Here is a 23,703-nt window from a genome sequence, read left to right on the forward strand (position 1 = left end):
TGCTTGCATGATGCCTGTCAAGGACACTGTGGAGTCATATTGGGGACTAAGTGGGATACTATTTTCCTTTCTCGACAGTCTCTCTTTAACCAGCCAAAAGACAATGATTAATTCCACAGACTACAAGCAAGAGCTTCCACGTGAGAGCAGAAACATAGTTACAACAATTCGCTGTGCTTTGAAGAAAAGTAAAATGTTGCCTCTGTCAGTGGACAATTAGATGCCAAGCTGTCGATCTAATCTTTATTATTGCCTAACTAATGCATTATTACAAATAATACACTTTATAGGAGAAGCCCATATATAAACACAACCTGGTAATGTCATTAAAACTGAAAAGTAGTCTTAGCCTATCATTATCTTCCTTCTATACAATTACATTGTTTGAAGATACAATTTTGACTTAAATTATCAGTTTCTTGGTGAAGAACCTACAATCATTTTGTCCAGTGTCATTGCTTATACATTACTACATGTAACTGTTACTTTAAGCATTCTTTGGAAAATCAAACTGTTTGTTTGCATTCCTAACTTAAATGATATTGTGTTCTAGTTGAATCCTGCTTTTTTCCCTCAGTAGAGCTATTTTTCCGGTTGCTTGGCAACCAGAAGAATACTGTACATGCGTACTGGGGAATAACTGCAGTCTTGCTACTCACTCTCCAGGCAGCAAACTGATGGAAATCTATTTGATGTTAAGATTGTAAAGGGGAACTTCAAGGTCAAATATAGTAGTGACTATGACCTTCCAAAAGGTTAGACAGCAAATTACCACATACAATGCTGTAGTTTACACGGACTGTAGGAAAACATTTCACTTTGACATTTCACTGCAGTCTGCAGATATATACAGCAGTTACAAAAGCTATGCTTTGCAGCAGTGCTAGTGACAATGGGTGCCACGAAAATATGAAACACAGTTTGTAGGTTACTTAGCCTCCAGCTTCTATTTTCCACATAAGTGGTATTGCATAAATATATTTTTTCTTTAACTCTTTACTTCATTGCATTTTAAAGTAGTACAGTCATTCAATTAAACCCAAAATGATATAATTTTCTTAACCTTATAGTAAAGCGTACGTGCCTATTCTCACAGAATGTCCGGAAGACTTCAGAATTTTGAGCAGTCCCCCCAGATACCTGGTAGAGTAGCCCCCCCCCTCCCTCCTGGATCCCACTTCACGTTTTGCCGAAGCAGGAGTGATGGGGCCAGTTGATGCCCCACCCCCACACCATGACAATGCAATTGCACTATTGTGCAGCAGGGGCAGGTTTGTGATAACGAATTGCATCATTGCAGGTGGCAGGGCAGAGTTTATGTGAATCTTGTTGTCACGTTCCCCCCAAATTTGTCTCTTAAACCTCCCCTCTGTGATCTACTGGAGGGAAGGTCCAAAAAAGTAGCATGTATGATTTTAAGAAATTATGCAACATTAACTCACAGATTTTATTAAGAGTATTCAAAAGGTGATGGTAGAAACAGAAACTTTTCTGTAGTATTGCCCAACTCCAAACACATTCTAACTCTGGGGCGGGCTTCGGCCGGGGTGCATTGGCCCCCCAGGCCGCTCAGTCTAACCGCTGTTTGGGCCGGCCGCCCCCCGTGGATGCAATATTACTTGAATGTTACCAGCGGCGCACAGGCGGCCACATCGCATGTCATGTGATGCGGCCGCCTGTGCGCCCCCCGGGCTGAAATTCGCCAGCCCGCGCCTGTTCTAACTCAATTGTTTCTTTAATGTAGCTGCACCAGGCTGCTTAGCTTTGAAGTATGGTATGCTGCAGTTCCATGTGAACATATTGAGCCTGAGTCACTAAGGAGAGTAAAGCATAAAAAAGGAGCAACTTTGCACCTTAGCAAAACCATGTTGTATTGGACGGGGGAGATAAATTTAACATGTGCGAACACATTTATAGTTGGGATAGGGCATATCAGAGATCAACTTTAAATTTCAGTGTAAAAATAAAGCTATCAAGTATTTGTGTGCTATTTACAAAATCAGCCAGTATTTAACTTGTATGCAAAATAATGAACTAATTTGCACCCCTTGCGTTGTAACATAGTTTGTCCAGGATAAAAAATTTACGGCTTTTTTTTGCCTTGCTCTCCTTAATGACTCAGGCCCACTGTATTTAGTCTAGAACTCCCTGCTCTCCATAATTTGTTAGTGCTCATCTTGTGTTCCATCTAGTAGGGTTATAATAAATCATAAGAGTAAACAGAGGCTTGGTTATAGAACAATGTCTATGTATGCATTTAAAATCTAGATTACTATGCCACAAACCCCTCAATTGTGTCTGTAGTTGATGACATTTATGACTAATATCAATCCTCAACTGGTGGGTATTGGTAACGAGCACCTGAGACTTTTTTTTAAAAAAAGGCTGGACTGTGTCACGGAGGGCAAATAATTTATCTGGTGCCACGGTTATAATGAAAGTCCTGCCCCCATTTCAAATTCTCCAGACACCAAAGCCTGGAGAATGTAACATTTGGAGGGACGGTTTTCAAGAAGAGACACATTAATACATCAACAACTTAGATACTTCATAGAATTCAAATCTTACCAGTCAGCAATACATCCCGTTATCAAGTATCCAAATATCAACCCAACGACCAGAGAGAACTTGGCTATATGAACTTTCCAAGATGAGTCGCAAACCAGATCCCACTAGAAGACAAAAACAGAAGAAGGAGCACAAGGAAATTAGAAATTAGCATGCTCTAGATATGGTACAGTGTTATAAAGGAACTCTACCTGCAGGTTCCAAGTATAATACAGTGTAATAAGGCATTCTACATTTTACCTACAAGTTCCAGATGTTGTATAGTGTAAGAAGATAGAGCAGGTAGAATCACTTATGTAATCCACAGCTTTTAGACTGTTCTCCAACTGTTAAAATATATATGTTTTCATGTATTTTTTTCTGGTTTCTGATTTTGCAATATCTATTAAATAATAGCTGTCTTACTCATATTTCATCAATTATTTGACATCTACATAGGCACTATATTACAAGAAAGATTTCTGACTGCATTGAACACAAACATATGTTGACCTTTGTCAAAACAAAATATTTGCTAATGTTTGAAACAGTATTAGGATAAACAGATTTATGAATAAACACCGGTTTGCTGTTTGCTGAATATATTTGTCTCAAAAGTGGAGATACGATTTTAAATGCATATTTCAGGCAAGTGTCCTGCAATCTTAGTGGGTAACAATTTTATCAATTAAGCTGTACTCAGTGATGTTACAATCTTTGTTTTAAATGATAAATCCACCTTTTAGGGACTTTATAGATTTACACAAGACTACCCTGTAATATTGCTCATAAATAATCGTTAGACCAACTTTGGCGTTTTTATTTGTAAAGATGGCCACGTTACCATTAGATCATTCAATCCAATCAGTTTTTATTGAATTGACGTGTGTGGGACAATTTATCTGATATGATCAGATGAAGATGAACAAAATCAGACTGTTAGTCTGATCAGATTAGGAAGGATATTTAAGAAGGAAGAGTATGTATTAACAGGTTATTATAAAAATGGCCCCATGTGTGCGTTTGTGAATTTAGAACATAGTTGCCTACTCTCACAGAAAGTCTGGGAGCCTTCCGAATTTGTGGGAGTCCTCCCAAATCCTGCCCACTTTGTTAGTGAAGTGGGTGGGGGCAAGACTTAATGATGCCATCCACACCTTTTCGGCCCAGCCCCCTGTTGTAATAGGCTAAAATTGTGATGTCCATTTACAGGGTGTGGCCAAAATAAAGCAATTAACCAAGCCCCACGCTCACACACCCATCCCGGAATCTGCAGGAGGCCAACACACACAAGTTGGCAAGTATGATTTAGAATGTAAGCTCCAATGGGACAGGGACTGATGTGAATGTGCATATTCTCTGTACAGCGCTGTGTAATATTATTGTCACTATACAAAACAAAATATTTATTATAATTTTACTATTATAAGTCTACTGATCCTACAACTTTGCTATATGGTGCCAGTGTTGAAAATGTATTTCTGCTCTGTTAAATTATAGTTGTAATGTGTGTAAAGCAATAATCTTGTAACATGTATACATTTATGTGTTTGAACGAAATACTGAATTTATGCACAAAAAACGCTATTTAACTATCCAAACTCTCTCCCCCCCCCCATATCAAGTAACACTGTACTGCCAAGAAACACATTACTTGCCCTATCAGAATTAGCACATAAACAATTTGGGCATTTAACCTGGTTTAACCTCAGCTGGATGAAATCATTCCAAAATGCATTTAAATTGATTATTTTTGCATTGTTGTCAACCTACTTAAGAAAGGAATAGAAGACAGCACTCAATCTTTCCCCAACAGACTGAAAGCACCTTGAAACGATTTCTTAATGGAATGTGTACAGGTGCCACTATAATGCAATCACATTCCATAGAAAAAAGTTTACAAGCAGGCTAAGTTAAAGGGCTTGGCCCAAACTGGAAGAAATATGCGCATCACAATATTCTGCCATTAGTTTGACAAGGGTCCCAAATCAGTACTCTACGCTACACACACACACAAAATACTCCAAGTTACAAAAGATTGAATAATCACTGCTGTTAAACAGCATTTTTCAAATAATTCCACAGGTTCTCAATGAGATGATAGACAAGCCTTTGAATAGCTATTCATATTTTTTTTACTTAAGCCACCTCAGTGTCTTACTACCATGCTTCATTATAAGAATTGTTTCTTGCCATAAGGCAAAGTTTGGGTTTGACGCAAAGATAGCAATTAACATTGAGGCCAAAAAAGTTCAATCATTAGAACACAGAATCTTTCCCCATTTGTTATTCTGGCAAACACTAGGCTGCCTATTTATTAAACCTTCATTCGGCGTCTATTCCCTGAAAACTGCTGTTAGACGTCAATTGAAGTATTTGCCTCATCTATCAACAGTGCATCACAGCAGATATCATAGATATCTGCTGCTTTGCACTTTTTGTCGTAATACATAGCAGTCCCCATAGATGTCTATGGGGACTGCTATGTACCGCAATTTAACAATTAATAGAAATGGTTTTACACATACGGTAATATACGCCAGCCTGAGTGAGCGTACATTACCGTTTCTGCTCTCCGCAACAGTTAAGAGAAGTTTTCAGACAGAGCATGCACACAAGGTTTTTCAGAACTGCTGCTCCTGTGGAGATTTTTCAATAAATATGAGAAATAGTTCAATCCTTATCAATGCGATAAGGATTGAAAAATATTTTTCATTTTATGCAGCTGTTGATAAATGTGTCCCTAGGCGAGATTTAATTTCAGCTGTCTTCAATAATGGTTTTCTTCTTGCCCCCCTCCCATAAAAGTGCAGATTTCTAAAGTACCTGGACTATTGATGTTTCATGGACAGATTTTTATTTATTATGATGGACTTGACAATATTACAGAAAATATATAAAAAAAAAATCTGAAATCTTTTTACAACCTTCCACTTGTTGGGCTTTCAATAGACTTATTGGATTTTGATCTTCATTACAAAGTTCATTTGGGATTTCACCAGCCAGCCTCACACAAAGATGTAGTTTACAGTTGATATAAAAATAAATTCACCTATACGCTGAATAATGCCAATAAATTGTTTTTTTTTATGATGTAAGAAAATAATAATGGAAAACGCCAAAGGGTGCATACATTCTATAGTCACAGGATTTGTTAGCCCAGCCCCTTCCACTTCAAAGATACCTACACATGGAGATGAAGCAGTTGATGGAGATAAAATGCTGCTCTTTTTGGCTACAAGTATTTATTTCCCTACCATTTCCTGCACATTTTTGTGTAACCAATTTTGAAAAACAAATACTATAGGTGCTCTGACTATAGTCAAATGTACTTAAAAATGGTGAATTGAAGCACCAATGATGACGTCTCAAAATTGGAAATTTGGTTCTGCATATAATGAGGGAAAAGAAAATTGCAAAATAACATTGCCCAATTGTCCATTACTTTGCTGTAGCCAGGGGTGCCAAATAACGCATGCCAGGGGCATGGGCCCACACTGCAGACCACCAGCTTGGCGATGGGAGTGTGGCATGCAGCCTCTGCAGTCCATGCACAGGCTGCCACAACACATTCTACTAAACGTGGCCGCAGCTTGTAGTACAATATTCTATTAATGTATGACCCAGCCGCAGTGAGTTCAATGTGATGCAGCAGCCTATGCACGGACCGCATAGGCTGTCTGCACGGCATCTCTGTAAGTGGTGATTAGATCCCCTTCAGATGTCACTGTGACATCACCAGGTCATGTGACTGCAGCAGTCACATGTTACACAGTGTCGGAGGCTGCTGCTGGAAATCTTCTTGTTTCTTCACTTTCACTGGTGGAGAAAAAGGTAAGATGAAAGGGGAATGTGATGAGAATGGGGCCCACGTGTGTGTGTGTGTGTGTGTGTGTGTAAAGCAGGTGGGTGGCAGAGGGGCCATGTGTGAGTAAAGCATATGTGCAGAGGGTGGCCATGAGCAAGTAAAGCTGCTGGGCAAAGGGCGCATGTGTGAGTAAAGCTGCAGGGCATAATGACAGTGCTCCTAGACTATGGGAGTCCTGTAGTCCCAAATTACTTTCCCTCTAATGAGGATATATTAAATTATATACATATAATGATGCACAGCCATGCCCCCAATGGTATGATCATGCCCCCTTTGGCGGCACACAGCCGCGCATAAGTTTACGTACTAGTCTACTATAGGGGGCCCCATGAAGTTGCTGTACCGGGGCCAGGGACGGGCTGGGCCGGGGGGCATCGCCCACCCAGGACGCTCAGAATCACGGCTGTTAGGGCCGGCAGCCCCCCGGAAGCAATACAAATGTGATGCATCCCGTGTCATGTGACCGGGGCCCTGGCTGTAGCATACATTCCGTCTAACACCAATAGAAATTGATCCACGCCATTTGAATTTTTATTTTTTTTAAAGTAATGTTTACATTTTCCTAAAAGTTATAATTAAAAAAGTCCACAACAATAATTAGAATAGCACAATTGCTGAACCAGCCAAAACCTGGGAGGTATATTTACTAAGCTGCAGGTTTGAAAAAGTGGCGATATTGCCTAGAGCAACCAATCAGATTCTAGTTATCATTTATTTAGTGCATTCTACAAAATGAAAGCTAGAATCTGATTGGTTGCTATAGGCAACATCTCCAGTTTTTCAAACCTGCAAATTAGTAAATATACCTCCTGGAATACAAGTAAACCTAAATTTAAGCGTTTATTTCTTCCTTAAAAAGTACCACTAGAATACACTGAAAATCTAATTACCAATAATATTAACTTGATTTTGATGTTGAATAATATTGATTATATTATTTTTCTTCTTTTATAATCAATCAGAAAGTATACACAGGCTGCAAAATGCAGGCCTGAGAGCCCTCCAACTCTGGCCTATGAAATGATCCAGAAGCATATTACCTTGGATCAGTGGCAATAAGATTATGTGCAGCCGATACCTAATGGCTTAGACTTGCCTGTGAATATTGATTAACAAAACTGCTCCTGCTAGATCGCTTTTCCTTCCTAGATAGAGAGTTTAAGTGCTATAATGAGATCCTTCTAAGTGGATTTCTCTTAAATATCCTATTTCCCTTACAAAGTATTATACAATTGCAAGTAGTTTTCCTATCCAACTTTAAAATATTTAACATAAGGCATGGGTTTAGAGGTTTTAAGAACACCACTGTGATCTATTATTTAAATATATGCCATTATAAATATTAGAACAGACCCATAATCATAAATCAAACATTTCCTATTAACAGTACAGGATGAAACACACAACTACAACAATCCTTACCTGATCATTTACCAGTGTATTATTAGTAAACTATGGCTTGGCAGCTGTTACCGAATATTAAAGGCCATCTCTGGCATTGTATATACTACATAGGTGGGCAGTTTACACGTAAACTATTTATTTACACTTTTTTCAATCCGAGACAATACAAAAAGTGTAACGCGGCATTGTTCTTTTAATGTCGGCGACAGGCGACATCGTCAATGTCGCCAATCACACTGACGACACTGTAAAGCTGTCTACATCACGTAAGTCTCTGTATTTATCCTGCAGACATTTTCATGTCAGCAGGTTAAGTGCCGACATTACCTCAATCGCAATCGTGACTGCCACCGCAGCAGGGAGCTAAGAAAACTAGAAGGGGGCCTAGTGAGGCTAGTGTGAGACATGCAGGAGGCAGGAATCCTGAGAGGACAACTCAGAGAGAAGTTGAAGAGACAGAGTAAATATCTGTAGGAGTCCTGCAGAGAATTCTTAGGGGGGATTTCAATTCCCCCTGAAGTAGCGCAGCTACAAACAAAAAGCCAGCGTTGAAACTACCGTAATAACGGTAATAGCATACTTGCCAACTTTTCCTTGTTGGCTTCAGGGAGATCCCGGGTGAGGTGGGTGTGCGGGGGTGGGGCTTGATGAACTGCATCATTTTGGCCCCGCCTCCTAAACATTTGTCACAATTTTGGCCAATTACAGCAGGGGGTGGGGCTAATATTACAATATTTGTGCCATTAAACCCCGCCTCCCCAACTTATCTATTGCGGGGGCGAGAACCGGGAGATTGCCCTGCTCTCCTGGGAGGTCTCCCGGACATTCCAGGAGAGCAGGGCAACTATTTGTTAAAGAAAAGCAGCTAATGAATCTCTAGAGACTGAAGTGTCTTTTACATTTCTGTCTCCATTACTGAAGTCATGTTGTCTTACTTGTAAGTCTTTGATTAAATCTTGGTCTCCATGAAATGGCCCCCTCCATAGACATCAATACATGGACATAGGACACAATTTCTGAACTGTGTCATCATGCCACAGATGGTGAAGCCAACCACATCTTGTACTGGCTCAGCATCAGGGAGAATGTCAGGCTCTTCAGGGAGTGAGAGAGATCACCCCTATTTCAGGGAGTCTCCCTGACATTCAGGGAGAGTTGGCAAGTATGGGTAATAGTGCGCAGGTCAAGTTACTTTTTACAGTAACGCGGCCAATTGAATTCCCCCTTAGACAGAAATGACAGGAAGGTGTCATGTCTGGTAAGAGAAAGAAATGGATTAGCCGAGGACGGAACGTCAGAGAAAAGGAATGTGTTATTTAGGTATTAAGCCACTACAGCTACAGAGCTAACCGGCCTAGCTGCACACTTGAGAGTGGATAAGAAGTGAGTTAACACTCCCTATGGGGGCTAGGGTTTTCGTGAGACAGTGTGATTTTGCTGCAAAGCTACTCATGAATAATAGCTAATTTATGTTCACATTTCTGAGTTTGTTGTGGACGACCCTTTCTGTGTACCAAAACACAAAGCACTGATTAAAAGACTGCTTTATAAGCTAGTTTCCTGCCCACAGTACCTACACTACAATTTATTTCTATAAACATTACAATTACCTCTTAGTATCTACGTACTACAAATAGTACTCGTAGGATCCTGTTCCAATTAAAAAGAACAACCTAGGGATTAATGGGTGGGGTGCTGGGCACAACCTTCAAAGTAATATACAAAGATGGGGGAATGACACAACCTAATTTAACAAAATGTATGAAAAGGTGCTAAACTGCTGTGACTGACAACATAGCATACAAAACACAGTACAGTGGCACAGTAGTGAATCAGCCATAACATCCTAGACAAGACATGAAACAGTTAATTGTTCTTGTGGTTTAAAATCAGACACTTTGAGAGGTATTTGGACTCATTTGTTTATTTTGAAAATTAGATATAGAGCTCACTAAACAAAGGTAACCTGGAAATGTATGGACCTGAATGAACAAATCTGGTTAAACATATTACACTCAGCCGAATACCAGGGTCAGAGTTTGATTTGGCTACATAGGTAGTTCCAGAGCTCCAGTCATTCACCACAAGGGCTAAGGGGTGGAGTCTGTTATGGAAGACATTAGAGCCTGTAATTGTAGTCAGAGGATAACTGAATATAGAAGCTGATAGTGGCCATCTCTCAACAGTACTGACCAACATGCCACATAATAATTACTAGTAGTAGTAATTCCTTATTATCAGATTATTATTGTGCTAATTTTGTGGTCCTCCACGTTGCTGTGACAGGTCAGCTGCCCAACAACAGTGTGTGGACTGTGTAACAAAAGCTTCAATCTCACCAGAGTATCTAATGGTTATGAAGAAATATTAATGTGTGTGCACTTGCTAAAGGCATGCCTAGCAGGACTGGATCAGAGGTCACACATGACTCTTCTTTCCCCTATAAGGTTTATTATTCCTGATACATGTACTGCAATGACATGGTAATACAAACTATGATAAGCCCTGTCAGAAGATGTTACACTAATGTGTATCATCCATATAACGGTTACAGATGTGCAATGGGAGCATGACCTCATCTGAAATCTCTGCACCTGCGTCATTATTTTACCTTATCGCATGTTTACAACGATGTAACTTATGTAACTATTGTTCTTTTCAACTTCAGCTTGATGCTATTTAAAAAAACAAACAAACAAAAAAACAAAACACACGCTTCAGCACTTTGTATATAGACTATTAGGGGGGTATTCAATTGTTAGCGTTAACGGGAAAAAACGAGCGCTCAAAAAATATTACCATTTATACGGTAATATTGCGCTCGAAAAGCGTTAATACGGTAGTTTACTCGCGGAATTTCAGCTCACCACTCAGGGGGCTGCGAGCTGAAATTTCGCAAGTAATTATTATGTTCTACTTATTTCTGTAGTCTGTGTAAAATATGCCTGAGCCTTAAGTGATAAACGCTTGTAGACGCACCCAAGGCACGTGTGATAAGAGTGTGCAAATGAAATGGACACCTACTGAACTTTACTAAAAGTTAGTTTGAAATATTGCTGCAGAAAGCAACTATTTTCTACCGTGTAAATTGTAATAGTGAAGCTGTGAATATAAAAAGAAAAAAAACCCCACATAAATAGCACAAGCAATGTTACGATTTGTTGTCACCATTCAATCAATGCTAAATGTTATTGGCAGTGAGGAACCGAAGTCTGACATTTCCCTGGTGTTCATCTTACGCAGATCCATTTGCCCGTATTTCCATCATGACACACTTACTCTGTTCAGTTCAATGGATACTGAACATGAATAATGAATGCACACAAGTGTAAAATTGCTTTTGCAGACATGATCTTGCAACAGCTCATAAACATGACTAGGCAACTGCACCCTACAGAGTGAGCCATCATTTCTGCCTTCTCTGCCGATTGACAAATAGCAATTTTGCTAACCACACTCTCTCCTGCAGGTCTTATCTTCCATAGCATCCACACATAATTAGTGTACCATGCAGAACAAAGTGAGAGAAGGTGTCATAAGGAATGTTTGTCTACGGATAGTCATGGGACTCAGTTTTTTTTTTAATTGGACAATCCTGATCCTATAATTCACCTCTTCACACACAAAAGTGGACCAAACTATGCTGACTCACCAGTGACAATCAATTACAATGAAAATAATGTTTACTTGGTTTGGTGTTTAGGCCTTTAAATCAAATGGAGTTCAGCTAAATGCATGAAAAATGTACCAAAGCAGGGGCAAACCCAGGATTTCTAGAGAGGGGTTTCCACGCCATGCCGCTAATGAGCATGAGTAGTATTTATGGGGCGTGTCTATAATTTAAGACAGTGCCAGGCTGTTCTCCAGCTCTTTCTATCCCCATCCTATACATGGGACACCACAGCATAGCATACTGACCACACGTAAGAAAGTACCTCGCTTTTTCTATTAGAAACAAAAATTAAATGAAATAACACAGAGCAGAAGTTTAAAAGAGGAAACCATCAATACCTAGTGGAAAAAGATCAGAGAAGAGATCACAACTCCATCATTTTTTGTAACAAAAAAAGAATTGGAGCGGAAATTCCATTAAATTTAAGTCACAAGATCTTCAGTTTTTGAGTGAATGAACTGGTTGTCTTCACCTGGTAACGGTGCCAGATAATTGATTTGACTGCCCCCAGAAAAGTATATGTTCTAAACCCATAAGTGAAGAACATGAGCTGATCCTGTTAAATACCACAGCTTTCAGTGACCGTCTCCCCAATCGTACAAACGTAATTTCATCAAGTCTTCACCTTTACCATAAGTGACATTAAAGATCACTATATTTCTGCTGGCATTTGTAACAAGGAGCAGCAATCCCATTACTGTAATATTCAGCATTTACGCAGTGTGAACATTTTACATAGTGCTGTACTATATACACACATTCAGACAAATGGTCAAAGTGTATTCACACAATGTAGATTTTCAATTTTAAGATAAAACATAAAACAAAAAAAAATATATTGATGAAAACCTATGATGAATACGCCAATAAACCATATGCACCCCCTTACAAAAGTTTAAAAGTATATCCTCAATTGAGGTAAAAGTCAGATGTGTCCCTATGCCAGGAATAGGATTTTAGCAAAGAGTGCAGGAGCCTGTTAATGGCAATACAGTCTATTGCACAGTATCTGCTGTATAAATTTGTGTTTTAACATAAACAGAAAAAACACAACAGAATCTTTAAGCAACAGCATGATTTTGAGTTTTGTTGTGTAACTGGTTAGTAATAAAGGCACAGTTTACAATGCGGGATACTGTGATATACTCCTGCTTGAGGATGTTACGCTTGTGTTCTGCAACAGTAAATGTAAAAAAAAGAGAATAAAGAGTCACTTGGAAAGAGAAGTAATACATCTCATTGTTTGGCACTGTCAAAGTTTCAGCAAGTGTTATTTACAAAGTAAAGTTTCTAATTATATCAGATGCCTTGTGACAGAACTTTCAGAATGCTCTGTCAGGAACTGGCAATTGTAGCTGTCTGTACTGGCAAAGGGTTGCTCAAAATGTAGTTTTAACAATTGGGGAGTCGAAGTTTCCTAATATGGTCCTATTCGATTCCTTGTGACAGATGCAGACAAGGAACGCCACCTTCTTTTCTCTTCTTCTATATAGTATCATTTTTTTGTGTGTTATTCGAAGACATTCATAGGAATACCAGTTAGCAGCTGCATAATTACAGGGACATTCTTTTTCTCACAGCGGTGAACTCCATTTCTCATTAAATGTCCAACCGCACACTTTCTAAAAACACACACAAAAAAAAAACCCTTCCATAAACTTGCCTTCTGTTTCTGAAAGGTTATTCACTTTCAGAGTAACCACTTCACAAAATATTAACAAATCAGTTCATAGCCAATAAAAAAGCATAGAAACTGGAATTACAAGCCTAACAACTAACCTCATCTAATTCTATAATTATATGCAGTCTATAGTTCGTGGAATAATTTGCATGCTATACAGATAATGATGTAATCGTTATATATTTTTATATTCAAGAAAAACCTTTATCTATTTATATCGAATATATATATATATATATATATATATATATATATATATATATATATATATATATATATATTTATATTTCACAGGATATAACAGACCTCTTTAAACACTTTTATTGAGAGCTGATGGAATTAAAAAGCATGCTATATACTAAACAATAATGGTTGTACTCTGCCCATAGGTTTGTTAGGCAAGCGGAATTAAGAAGAAAAAAAAAAAAAAAAAAAAAAAAAAAAAAAGCTACTACACAACATACACAGTTTGTGCTCAAGGACAGCTCTTGGTAACGTCATTCAGCATGACATGCATATTAATGTCTCCCAAGGGTATGCATGAGAAACACTGCAAAGAGGCCGATGCACATACAAAGGGGCTATTGGTGACAATTCAGTTAATGCCACCGAGGGTCATGTTTTAAGGATATCACTCTTCATGTATAGGTAGATTAATCAGGATTGCACGGTTTGCAGCACAATATAGCAGTCTGAGCTTTGTTTTAGATAGAATAGGGTTTTTCGTTTATATATCTTTGTAGTACTTTTCATCAGTCTTCTCCTTGTGCTCCTCACCAACTGAATGAAGTGCGCATATTAAGTATGGATTTCCAGTTTCAGTGTAAAACAAGTACCTTCACCTAGCAATATTATGTCATGGTGACAAAGTCAATTTGGAAAAAGGTTGCGAGTCATGTCTCTACTCCATTCTATTATAGTTAAGTTTTTAAGTTTTTTTTTACACTAACAAACAAATATTTGCTGACAACAGAGTTAAGCTGGGTACACTACACAGTTTTCATCCAATAATCAGCTAAATCAGCCGACATACGACCGCTCATTCAATAGTCGGGTCAGTGTGTGCAGTGACACGATGGTCGAAAGTCTGCTCAAATGAACGATTATCGCCTCATTTGGTTGGTCGTACCATTTAATATTTTCGTTCCAATTTCGTTTCCGCTGTGTAGTGTGTATAAACTTCCGACCGATCCACAACAGTGAGTACGAAATTAGAGTCATTGCTCACGACAACATGGCTGTAAAAAGTCGCTAACGGGACCCTTTCCCGTCCTAAACAAGGCTAGTGTGTATGCAGTCCATGGACCGAGCGATCGGACCATCGATCGCATGTAAAATCGCTCGGCATAAAAAGTTGGTCGTAATTTCTGTAGTGTGTACCCAGCTTTAGACAGTGGAGTCATCTCTCCTCACTGCTGTGCACTGTTGGCAGCATGGAAGGCCATTCATATCATAGCTTCGAACATTGGAAAGGAAAAATAAATATAGGCCTGCCCCTGATCAGCACAGCCCCTCCCACTTCTTTTGACAAATACACACCTCCCACTAGAAGGCCGCACCCTTTCAGGGTCCAAAGGTCTGGATTTTTAGAATGTATGTGTGCTATAGCAAATTGGGTTAAAAAGAATAAATGTTTTTGTTTTTTTTAATCAACTTAACTGTTGCGGTATTAACAGAGGGTGCGAAAAGACTCAGCATAACATCAGCTCCATTAAAAAACAAATCCTCCAGTATGAGAGTAAGGTTAGGTACACACTGGAGAATTTTCTGACCTATGTGTTATCAACAACGACTTTACCTTTGACTGAAGGTCGATTAATGTGCACACACTAGTCACGTTTTAGAAGATTAACGCAAGACCAAGCGTCCGGGCAGGGACGTTTCACAGCCATTTTTGTCGTGGGCAAAGATTAGAATTTTGTACACATTGAAACGACTTATAAAAAATGTCCATCTAACAATATCCCCTAAAAAAATAAATAAAGGGCAGAGCATGTTTAATAGTAACCACCCCTAACCTCATAAAAAGCAAAGGTAACATGTTTTCTTCATACATTCGTTAGCACATGTACAGGGTACGTTCGTTCGCAACCACACATCAACAACTTTTTGTACCAATATGGAAAGTGTTGAAAAACAACAAGCAACTGCTTTTTTCTGCTCACTGTGGCAAGAAGGCTGCAAGTACAGACCCGAAGGGAAAGAAGGAGAAAGAATAGATCTTGTTGGACCAAACAGTGGTTCAATAGGAGAGACTCATTCTCTCATATATGCCCCTGCTACAGGAGATTTGGGACAACAACTCCAATGACCACTAGGAGTTAAATATATTGATCTATTCCCCAAATACAAGGTTATTATACATGAATGGCCTTTATCCACAATGCCCCATTCTGCACAGGTACCACCACTGATTGGTCCACAACTGAAACGAACGCCCATGTCTCAGTGTATAAAATTACCAAGGAGTCTGTCCGGCACCGAGGGAAGATGATGAGAAGGTTTCGGTGGGGGGTGTGAGAAGAAGAGAATTTTTTTAATTTTTTTTAGAAATAGTGGTGGGGGAATTTTTTTAATTTTTTTTAGAAATAGTGGCGGGGGAATTTTTTTTTTTTTTTTTTTTAGAAATAGTGGTGGGGGATGGAGAAGAAGAAGAAAAAATACAATTAAGGGGCGTGAAAAGAGCAAAGGCAATGAGCCCAAGAGAGATGGAGAGGATGGTAAAAGTTCTGGACTAGTATGACGACTGCCAAAAGAGAAAATACTGAAGACTTAATACCCGAAAGGAACTAAAAATAAAGAAAATTACTAAAACAAATTAAGGAGAAACTCTGAAAGAAAAGAAATAAATTTCAAGTACAGAAGCGTTGGTCAGGCTTAAAAAGAAAGAACAACGGAGACTGATGCAAATCCGTTGGAACATTAAAAAAAAAAAAAAAAAAAAGTGAGTTTTACATGTTGTGCAACTGTTTGAAGGACTTGTTAGTCAAGTTGTAGATGAGCGACTGACAATAGTATATAGTATATTGAAAATGTTGTATTATTTCCAGAAATAAAAATACACAATGACATGTGCTGCGTAGGTACTGAAAATTTTAAAGCTGAACACCTACTTGTAAAAGCAGAAAAAATAGATACCGAATTAATAGAAAAAAAAACCGATGTATTGAAAGAAGGTATTTGAAGTCACAAAATGATGCCTGTTTTACAGAACCTATGGAGGTAAAGGGCACCTTTGCAAAGATGCGACAAGAGGGACCACAACATAAACTTATTGCAAACAGTGTACAAGGTAAGCAAATGGGACTTTATTTCGTGTTGGAAAAGTTCTGAGGAAGAAAAGAATGTTGGTGATCCTTTGCAGGGTGTGGTTGAGAATATGATAAAGCCTGATGAATATTTTAAATAATTAAAGCCACTTTAACCATTAAAAAAGTCCAATGTTATACTGCTAATATAAATATGTTGAAATTTATATTTTTCAACTGTTAATTTTTTCTACATAATTCAACAATAAATCTGTTGGATTTACAATGTGTGTTTATTCTGTGTATTTTACATGCATTAACAAGTAATTAAAGGTTCGATTATAAAAAATGTTGACTGTACATATTAAGGTTACAAAACACAGGTGCAATATGCATTACCATTTACACAGGTGTACTAATATGCAACCAGACATAAAATACACATCTATAGGAAACACAAAAACGTGCTCTATACAAAAATGGATATAATTATGCAGGCATACATATGTAATACACAAATTTTGCCTTCGTATTAATGTGAATAGAGTGTACAATAAAGTGACACATAGCTATAATTGAAGAAGCAGACATAAGCAATACACATATAAATGAAACATTGTTTATTTATAACACTACACTGACAAAAGGATTATAATTAAAATATGCATTAATGCAATAGACACCTGCTATTGCTTTATCGCTGGAAGCACCTAATTGCAAAATGAGTGACACCACACCACCTGGGACTGGTGCAGGCATCAAAAATTAACATGAACACTCCCCCAAAGAAGTCGCAGCTCGAGGAACTATTAGCAGTTGCTTGTGGATCAACTGGAAACCTATACACACTACATGATCGTTAGGTGTTTTGATCACAAAATATTAAACAGTACGACCTACCAAATGAGACAACAATCGACACTTTGGAATGACCTTCGACCATCGTGTCACCAGGGGAGAGCTGCCAAATTTTAGCCTGGGGGGGAAAAGACTCGACTCAGCAGCCTATTAGGAACATTTTAAAGGAAAATAAATGCAGGTGGCCCAGTGACCCAGCCCAAGGTAGCCCACTATGAGACTGGCCCAGGGGGCAAATGCCCCCCAGCTCAGCCTGCCCCTGCGTATCACTATACACACTAACCCGACCATATGCCGGCTGATTTCCCGGATTTCTGTACGAAAATGCTTCAGTGTGTACCCAGCCTAAGGCAAGCTGCACGTGTTGCAATTCGGACAACTGCCACAAAATCGGACAATCTGATCTGCGGAAAATCTGGACACATACAAGAAGCCAAATTGCCACAGCTTCAGTCTCTTGGTGGGTTGACTGAATGACTGGATTGCAACAGGCACAAAGTTTACTGACCATGAATTAATGTTTATATATAAGCTGATGCAGTCACCAACCTGACAATTTGTTTACAATCTGTCATTTTGTGCATATGCATACAGCAAATTACAAACAATTCCCAAGAGTTTATTCAATGTATAATGCTGTTTATATTACAAAACTAAAACCGTGCTTTAACTATTTTATTAATTGTACTCTCATATCAATCTTAGTTCACCATTCATATCAATCAAAACAGGATTATGTGTCTATATTATTGTACATTATGTATAAACCTTTTTATATCTTGACCCTTCTCTATACAAATAAAACATATCTAAATTACGGCATGTCATCATTATTTACTACACATTAGAAATGAGCACATCTAATGCTGGCCATATGCCAATATCAGCAGTTGGCATAATGTTGCAGCATACAGCCTGAAAATGACTGAGGCCGATAATTAAAAAAATAACATTTGGGCATGTTTGTAAATACAATAGGTAAACAAACAATATTGCCCAAGAAATTAAATGCAATGTAAAAACTATCACCCTTTTAAACTAACCCTTCTCCATCACAGATATGTCATCATCGGGTATGGAGATCAGAGGTATAAAACTTAGTACGGTAGTAGAGTAACCATAGTATCAAATAATTTTGTATAAAAAAATAAAATTAGGAGACTGCTTAACCAACAAGCACATAGAAGGAACACGAAAAACACATTATAAACAAGCAGGAAATTAGCATCAATAAACAGTATCCAACATTTCAAAAAAGTGGGCAAATAGGATAGCTCACTGGTAATCAGTGGGAGGCGATCATGGATATCAAGCAATTTACAAATATATATATATATATATATATATTATATATATATATATATATATATATATATATATTACACACACACACACACACACACACACACACACACACACACACGTTAACCTGTGCATGATACTCATGCATTCTAGTCAAATCAAGCTACTTAAGGTTCTTGTCATGCATTTGGGCCTAGCCCAGGCCTCCTCAGGGGAAGAGCGTTACTTCCCGACGCAAGCGCCCTTTTAATGTGTGTTCATGAGGTAAAATAACCTCACGAAAATGAGTTTGAGCCCTCAACTCGTAAATTTAGCCTTTACTACCCCTCCCACAGGGGGAAGGGGAGATGATGGAAGTTAACAGACTTCACTATTCTAATTTTTTTGTCAAATCATGTCAGTATACCAAATTTCACGTCTATTGGATGAGCCCTTTCTGAGAAAATAGTGTGTGTGTGTGTGTGTGTGTGTGGAAAAAACTAACACACGCGCTAGGCTTTTACTTTTATATATTAGATAATGCTAAGAATTTAGTAGGTCAGTGTATAACTCCGCCCAGCAGGTGGTGCTGCAGCTTGTTTTTTTTTTCCACACACAGACTAACACACGCCGCTAGGCATATATATATATATATATATATATATATATATATATATATATATATATATATATATATATATAGATATATATATATATATATATATATATATATATATATATATATAATCTCCCATTTAGGTCAGGGTGTAATAGGTCATATGCAAGTGTCCAGAATCCACTCCTCATAGTCAAATGTAATACATAAGCAAAAGGGGAATTTCTCTGGCCCCATAGGTGAAAAGGTGGTCATTCTTCAATCGCAAATCCAGTCTTCATAGGCGTCTATGGGGACTGCAAATCTGCCCTATTTATCAAGCTTTGAAATTTGGAGCTTGACCCTGGTCGTCAATGCCTTCTGAAGATAATGTTAGCAGTTATAACCCACGGTGAGAGCATTGCAAGAAAGGGATCTTCAAATCCCTTCTCAGCAGGCTTCGCGCTCCCCCAACACAAATTCAACTATGCCATTAGTAACCTGTTCGTAAAGCGATCTCTATTGCAATCACTATACTATAGTTTATTCGCCGAGACAGGTTTCTATTGGAGACGTGTCTGAGCTAATCATTTTTAATAAATTGCCACATTAATTTCTTATCATTGCGATAAGAAATGGAAATTAACCTGAGCAATTTGAGATTACTCATAAATAGACCCCTGTATTCCTAAATCTCTTGCCATGCTCTTCCCTAATGCAATGGCAGGGAAGGAGGGTGGAAGTAATTAATAAGCATCAACCTTATGGGAGGGACAGGCATTTATGCTCAAATATATTAGCCAAGTCCACATTAAAGTAACAGCAATTTACAAACATCCAGATATTTATTGCCAACATGGTTTTTGTGTGTGTGAATATAGACCTAAATGCTCTACAGAACATATAAAACGTTAAGAAGAACCTTGTGGTTTACCGCAGAAATATCAAGATTGCTTTACAGAGACTGAACATTTCAGCAACAAAGCAGCTTCGATGAATCAGAGCTCTTTCATGTGACCTTCACTTCTTAATTAAAGGTCTTGTGTGTGCATGGCTATTTTAGATACAGAAGCCTAAACCAGCATTTATTTTAAATACAGTACTTAATTTTTTAGGTCATAAGATTTATACTCCCAGCTGTCCCGACTTTATTGGATATGTTTGTCCTACAGGTGGGAATGTTGGGGGAACGGAGGTATCTAATGGGCTGCTTGTGACCCTGTGTGGGCATCGCTATTCCCCTTTTGATACGTGGCCACGCACTCCTGTCGATGATTTATATATTACATAAAATAAGCTCTGATTCATGGAAGTGGTGAAGACAACAATTTTTTGCTCTTTACTGATATGGTAAGAAAACATATATCACCATTCAACAATCCTGTTATTTAGGAAAATATTGCAGTAATCATCTAGCAGCACTTTATGAACCAATCATCTTCCATAGACAAAGAACATTGTTCTTCAGGTTACTTTTGAAATTCTGTCAAGCAGCGCTTGACGTAATGTTTTAGTATGTAGCTGAACCATTGAAGTGTCAGGAAAATCTCCTAGACTGCAAGGGTCCTGGACACTGCACCCATGCGACTGGGGGTAGGAGGGATCCTTTAAGACATCTGCTTTATTATGGTTACCAGCGGTACCAGAGATAGAAGAAAAAGGGGCCCATTTATTAATTTACAGGTTCTTACTATAAGATTGCAAAGTGGCTTTACTCATTGTCAACCTAAGGTCCCGCATGCGCAAAGCCACTTTGCGATCATAACCAGATAAGAGAGAAGAAAGGCTACAGTGAAGGATCCGAAGATCACTAGATCCCTCTACTGCAATGCTCTCCTCATAGGATAGAATGGCTAATGCCATCTTCAGATGGCGTTAGCCATTGGGCTCAAGCTACGAAAAGCTAGCATTTTTGGAGCTTGTTAAATAGCCCCAGACCACAGTCTCCATTGAAAATGATGGGGACTCCGTTTAATGCAAAACTAATGTTAGGCTTTTATTAGATAGAATGGATACAATGTCTAAACCATGCGGTAAAAGCAGTTTACGCATGGTTTATAGCTTAATAAATAGGCCCCAAAGAAAGGTGACAAAACGCACAAACAGAAGTGGCTGATATATATAGTTTACAAGAATGTGCTGTATTTTCCACAACATTTTTTTTTTTGCCTGTATAAAGCAAGGCCTATAACAAACAGCCAGGAAAGCAATAGTATTTAAGAAAAAAAATACATACAGGCAAATAAGCAAAAATCATGTCATCACTTAGAAGGGGTTAAGAAAACCGCAACCTGAATCCCTCATATACCCATATTATTGAACAGAACTTTAGTCATATAACAATACCCAAAACTGCTAGAACAAATATTGATTAATACTAACTTAGATCTTTAGGGAGAAAACACTGATGTTTAATGCTAATGGCACCATCAAATCAATAGAATAACAATCCAGTGAGGCTTTCAGTCTGTACATTTAGGGTCCACACTGGTGCAGATTACAGATGAGGATTATTAAAAGCATCTGGGGGTAAATGTATCAATCTGCGGGTTCTTCAACACCCGCGTGTTCAGCCTCTTTCGCGATTAAATTTCAAGCGGCGCTGCATTGTAAAGGGTTAACTTCCCTTTACAATGCAGCGCCGCTTGAAATTTAATCGCGAAAGAGGCTGAACACGCGGGTGTTGAAGAACCCGCAGATTGATACATTTACCCCCTGATGTTACTAAACACAAATGTTACAGAAATTAGAGAAAATGCAGCCTTTTTTACTCACTGGTGTGGCGTTACATGGTATAAATGCCACATATCAAACGAGTGATGTGTGGCTTGCACTTGCGGTGAGTGGAGTCCATGGAGGGCACTCCATTGACCCCAATGTATTGAATTGCAATGAATATGTAAAAAAGAGCAGACTGTGTTGAAAAACTTGTGCCACAATACAAATTCTCCCAACTGCAAGTGCAAAATGCTAGTGAATATGCGATCACTAGAAATAAAATCTGTCCCTGACCAGTGGTAAGGGTCCTTAAGTTAGGAGGCGAAAATGATAATCGAATGTAAACAATGAAAACTGGAGCAGGATAAGGAGGAATATAGACTAGCTATACAAAGGAATTGGATTAAAAACCAAAGGTAATTTTGAAGTTGGTTTGGATTCCTATTTTAAGGCAAATGAATGGAAAGGGAAACAGGGATGTAAATCACAAAAGAGGCCTCACATGAATGGAAAGATTATGTACACTAGTGTGGCTGGATCACTTATAAATAACTTATTGCATAAATGTATTTACATTAATAGCAAAATGCCACAAGTTAACTAATTGCAAAGTAACAATTTTTGTATTGATATGAATTATGTATGGGGAAATGTATTGATTTCTGAGACAGTATTTCATGATTTAGTTTTGTAACTCTTCTGGAGGAAATGTGTTTTCTGCACATGAGATTACCTGAAAGCCGATAATCTCATGTTAATTAGATCTTTTCATCTCAGTGACCAACACTTTTTCAGTTTGAAGGCACAGCAGGAGGTCGTTACCTTTCAGTCTTCTGTAGATTTTCTTCCTGTATGTTAGAACCTCTCTGAACAATGTAGACTCAGGAAGCATGCAACTTACAAAATTCACATTAACCTGTGATATCCTAAGTTAAATTGCGTTAACTCCAAGGTTAGAGAACATATTGCATTCTGATGCCAATTATAGAATATAATATCTCAGACATTGCGGTGTTAGCAGGGAACAGGGGGCTGGGTTACCCACTTCCAACTTGGGTGGCAGAATCTGTATAAAAAGAGCTCTGTTTTACCATGTAAAGTATCATTCCATCTGTAACTTCTGGAAAGATTGCTAGTACCACAAACTGGCGTGTAACTGTCCTTATAAGGGCTACTTGAGCTAATAAAAATTCCTTGCTTCAAGATCCTGCTTTGACGCCCACTTACCTACGCAATTCCTGTGACCTACAGATTAGATCAATCTAATCAGTTATCCTGCCGTTCTGAGGTTTGGACCCAGCATCCAGTACCAACACTCTGCCTACTACCCTGCAGCTCTGGCCAGTGTGATAGGCCAGGGGGAACTATCCACAGCAGCCCAGATCTAAAGGAAGAGGTTAGGTGACCCAGCCCAGGTGCCCAGCAAGGGGGTACACTAGCAGTAAGAGTTATCCAGAAGGAAGTGGTTCTATGTGCCAGCAAAGGAGCCTAGTGGTGGTAGCAGGAAGCCCCTCCTACTGCATTTAGAGGAGAGCAATTTGAGATAACAAAAAGGGGGCGGTGGCAAGGCAAGCCCAGATGGTCCCCAGCAACACAGACAGGGTGGCATAGGAGGTCTATCCTGTCACAACTAGCCATTATGGAACCCCAGCATGTAAAATGGAGATGATAATTACACTAAAAAGGACCATGCTTTAGGCCACTACCAGTGTGTATAGACAGACCAGGGGAATTAGATGGATCCCATACCTCATGCAACGGTAGAATGCACTATGGACGATCAATAAAGGTATTCCTCTAGAGGATAGCACTATAAAGAAAAACATTCTA

General features: G+C 38.6%; 1 protein-coding gene across 1 annotated transcript in view; it reads right to left on the reverse strand.

The window, feature by feature from the left end:
• Nucleotides 1-23,703, reverse strand: part of SLC22A23 (solute carrier family 22 member 23) — a 103,024-nt gene that overhangs the window by 61,345 nt on the left and 17,976 nt on the right. Inside the window, exon 2 of the mRNA XM_075213001.1 lies at nt 2,569-2,672. Coding sequence (XP_075069102.1) covers nt 2,569-2,672 — 104 coding nt within the window. The remainder of the gene's footprint in view (nt 1-2,568; nt 2,673-23,703) is intronic.

The sequence above is a fragment of the Mixophyes fleayi genome, chromosome 5 (assembly GCF_038048845.1).
Source record: "Mixophyes fleayi isolate aMixFle1 chromosome 5, aMixFle1.hap1, whole genome shotgun sequence".
Classification (NCBI taxonomy): domain Eukaryota; kingdom Metazoa; phylum Chordata; class Amphibia; order Anura; family Limnodynastidae; genus Mixophyes; species Mixophyes fleayi.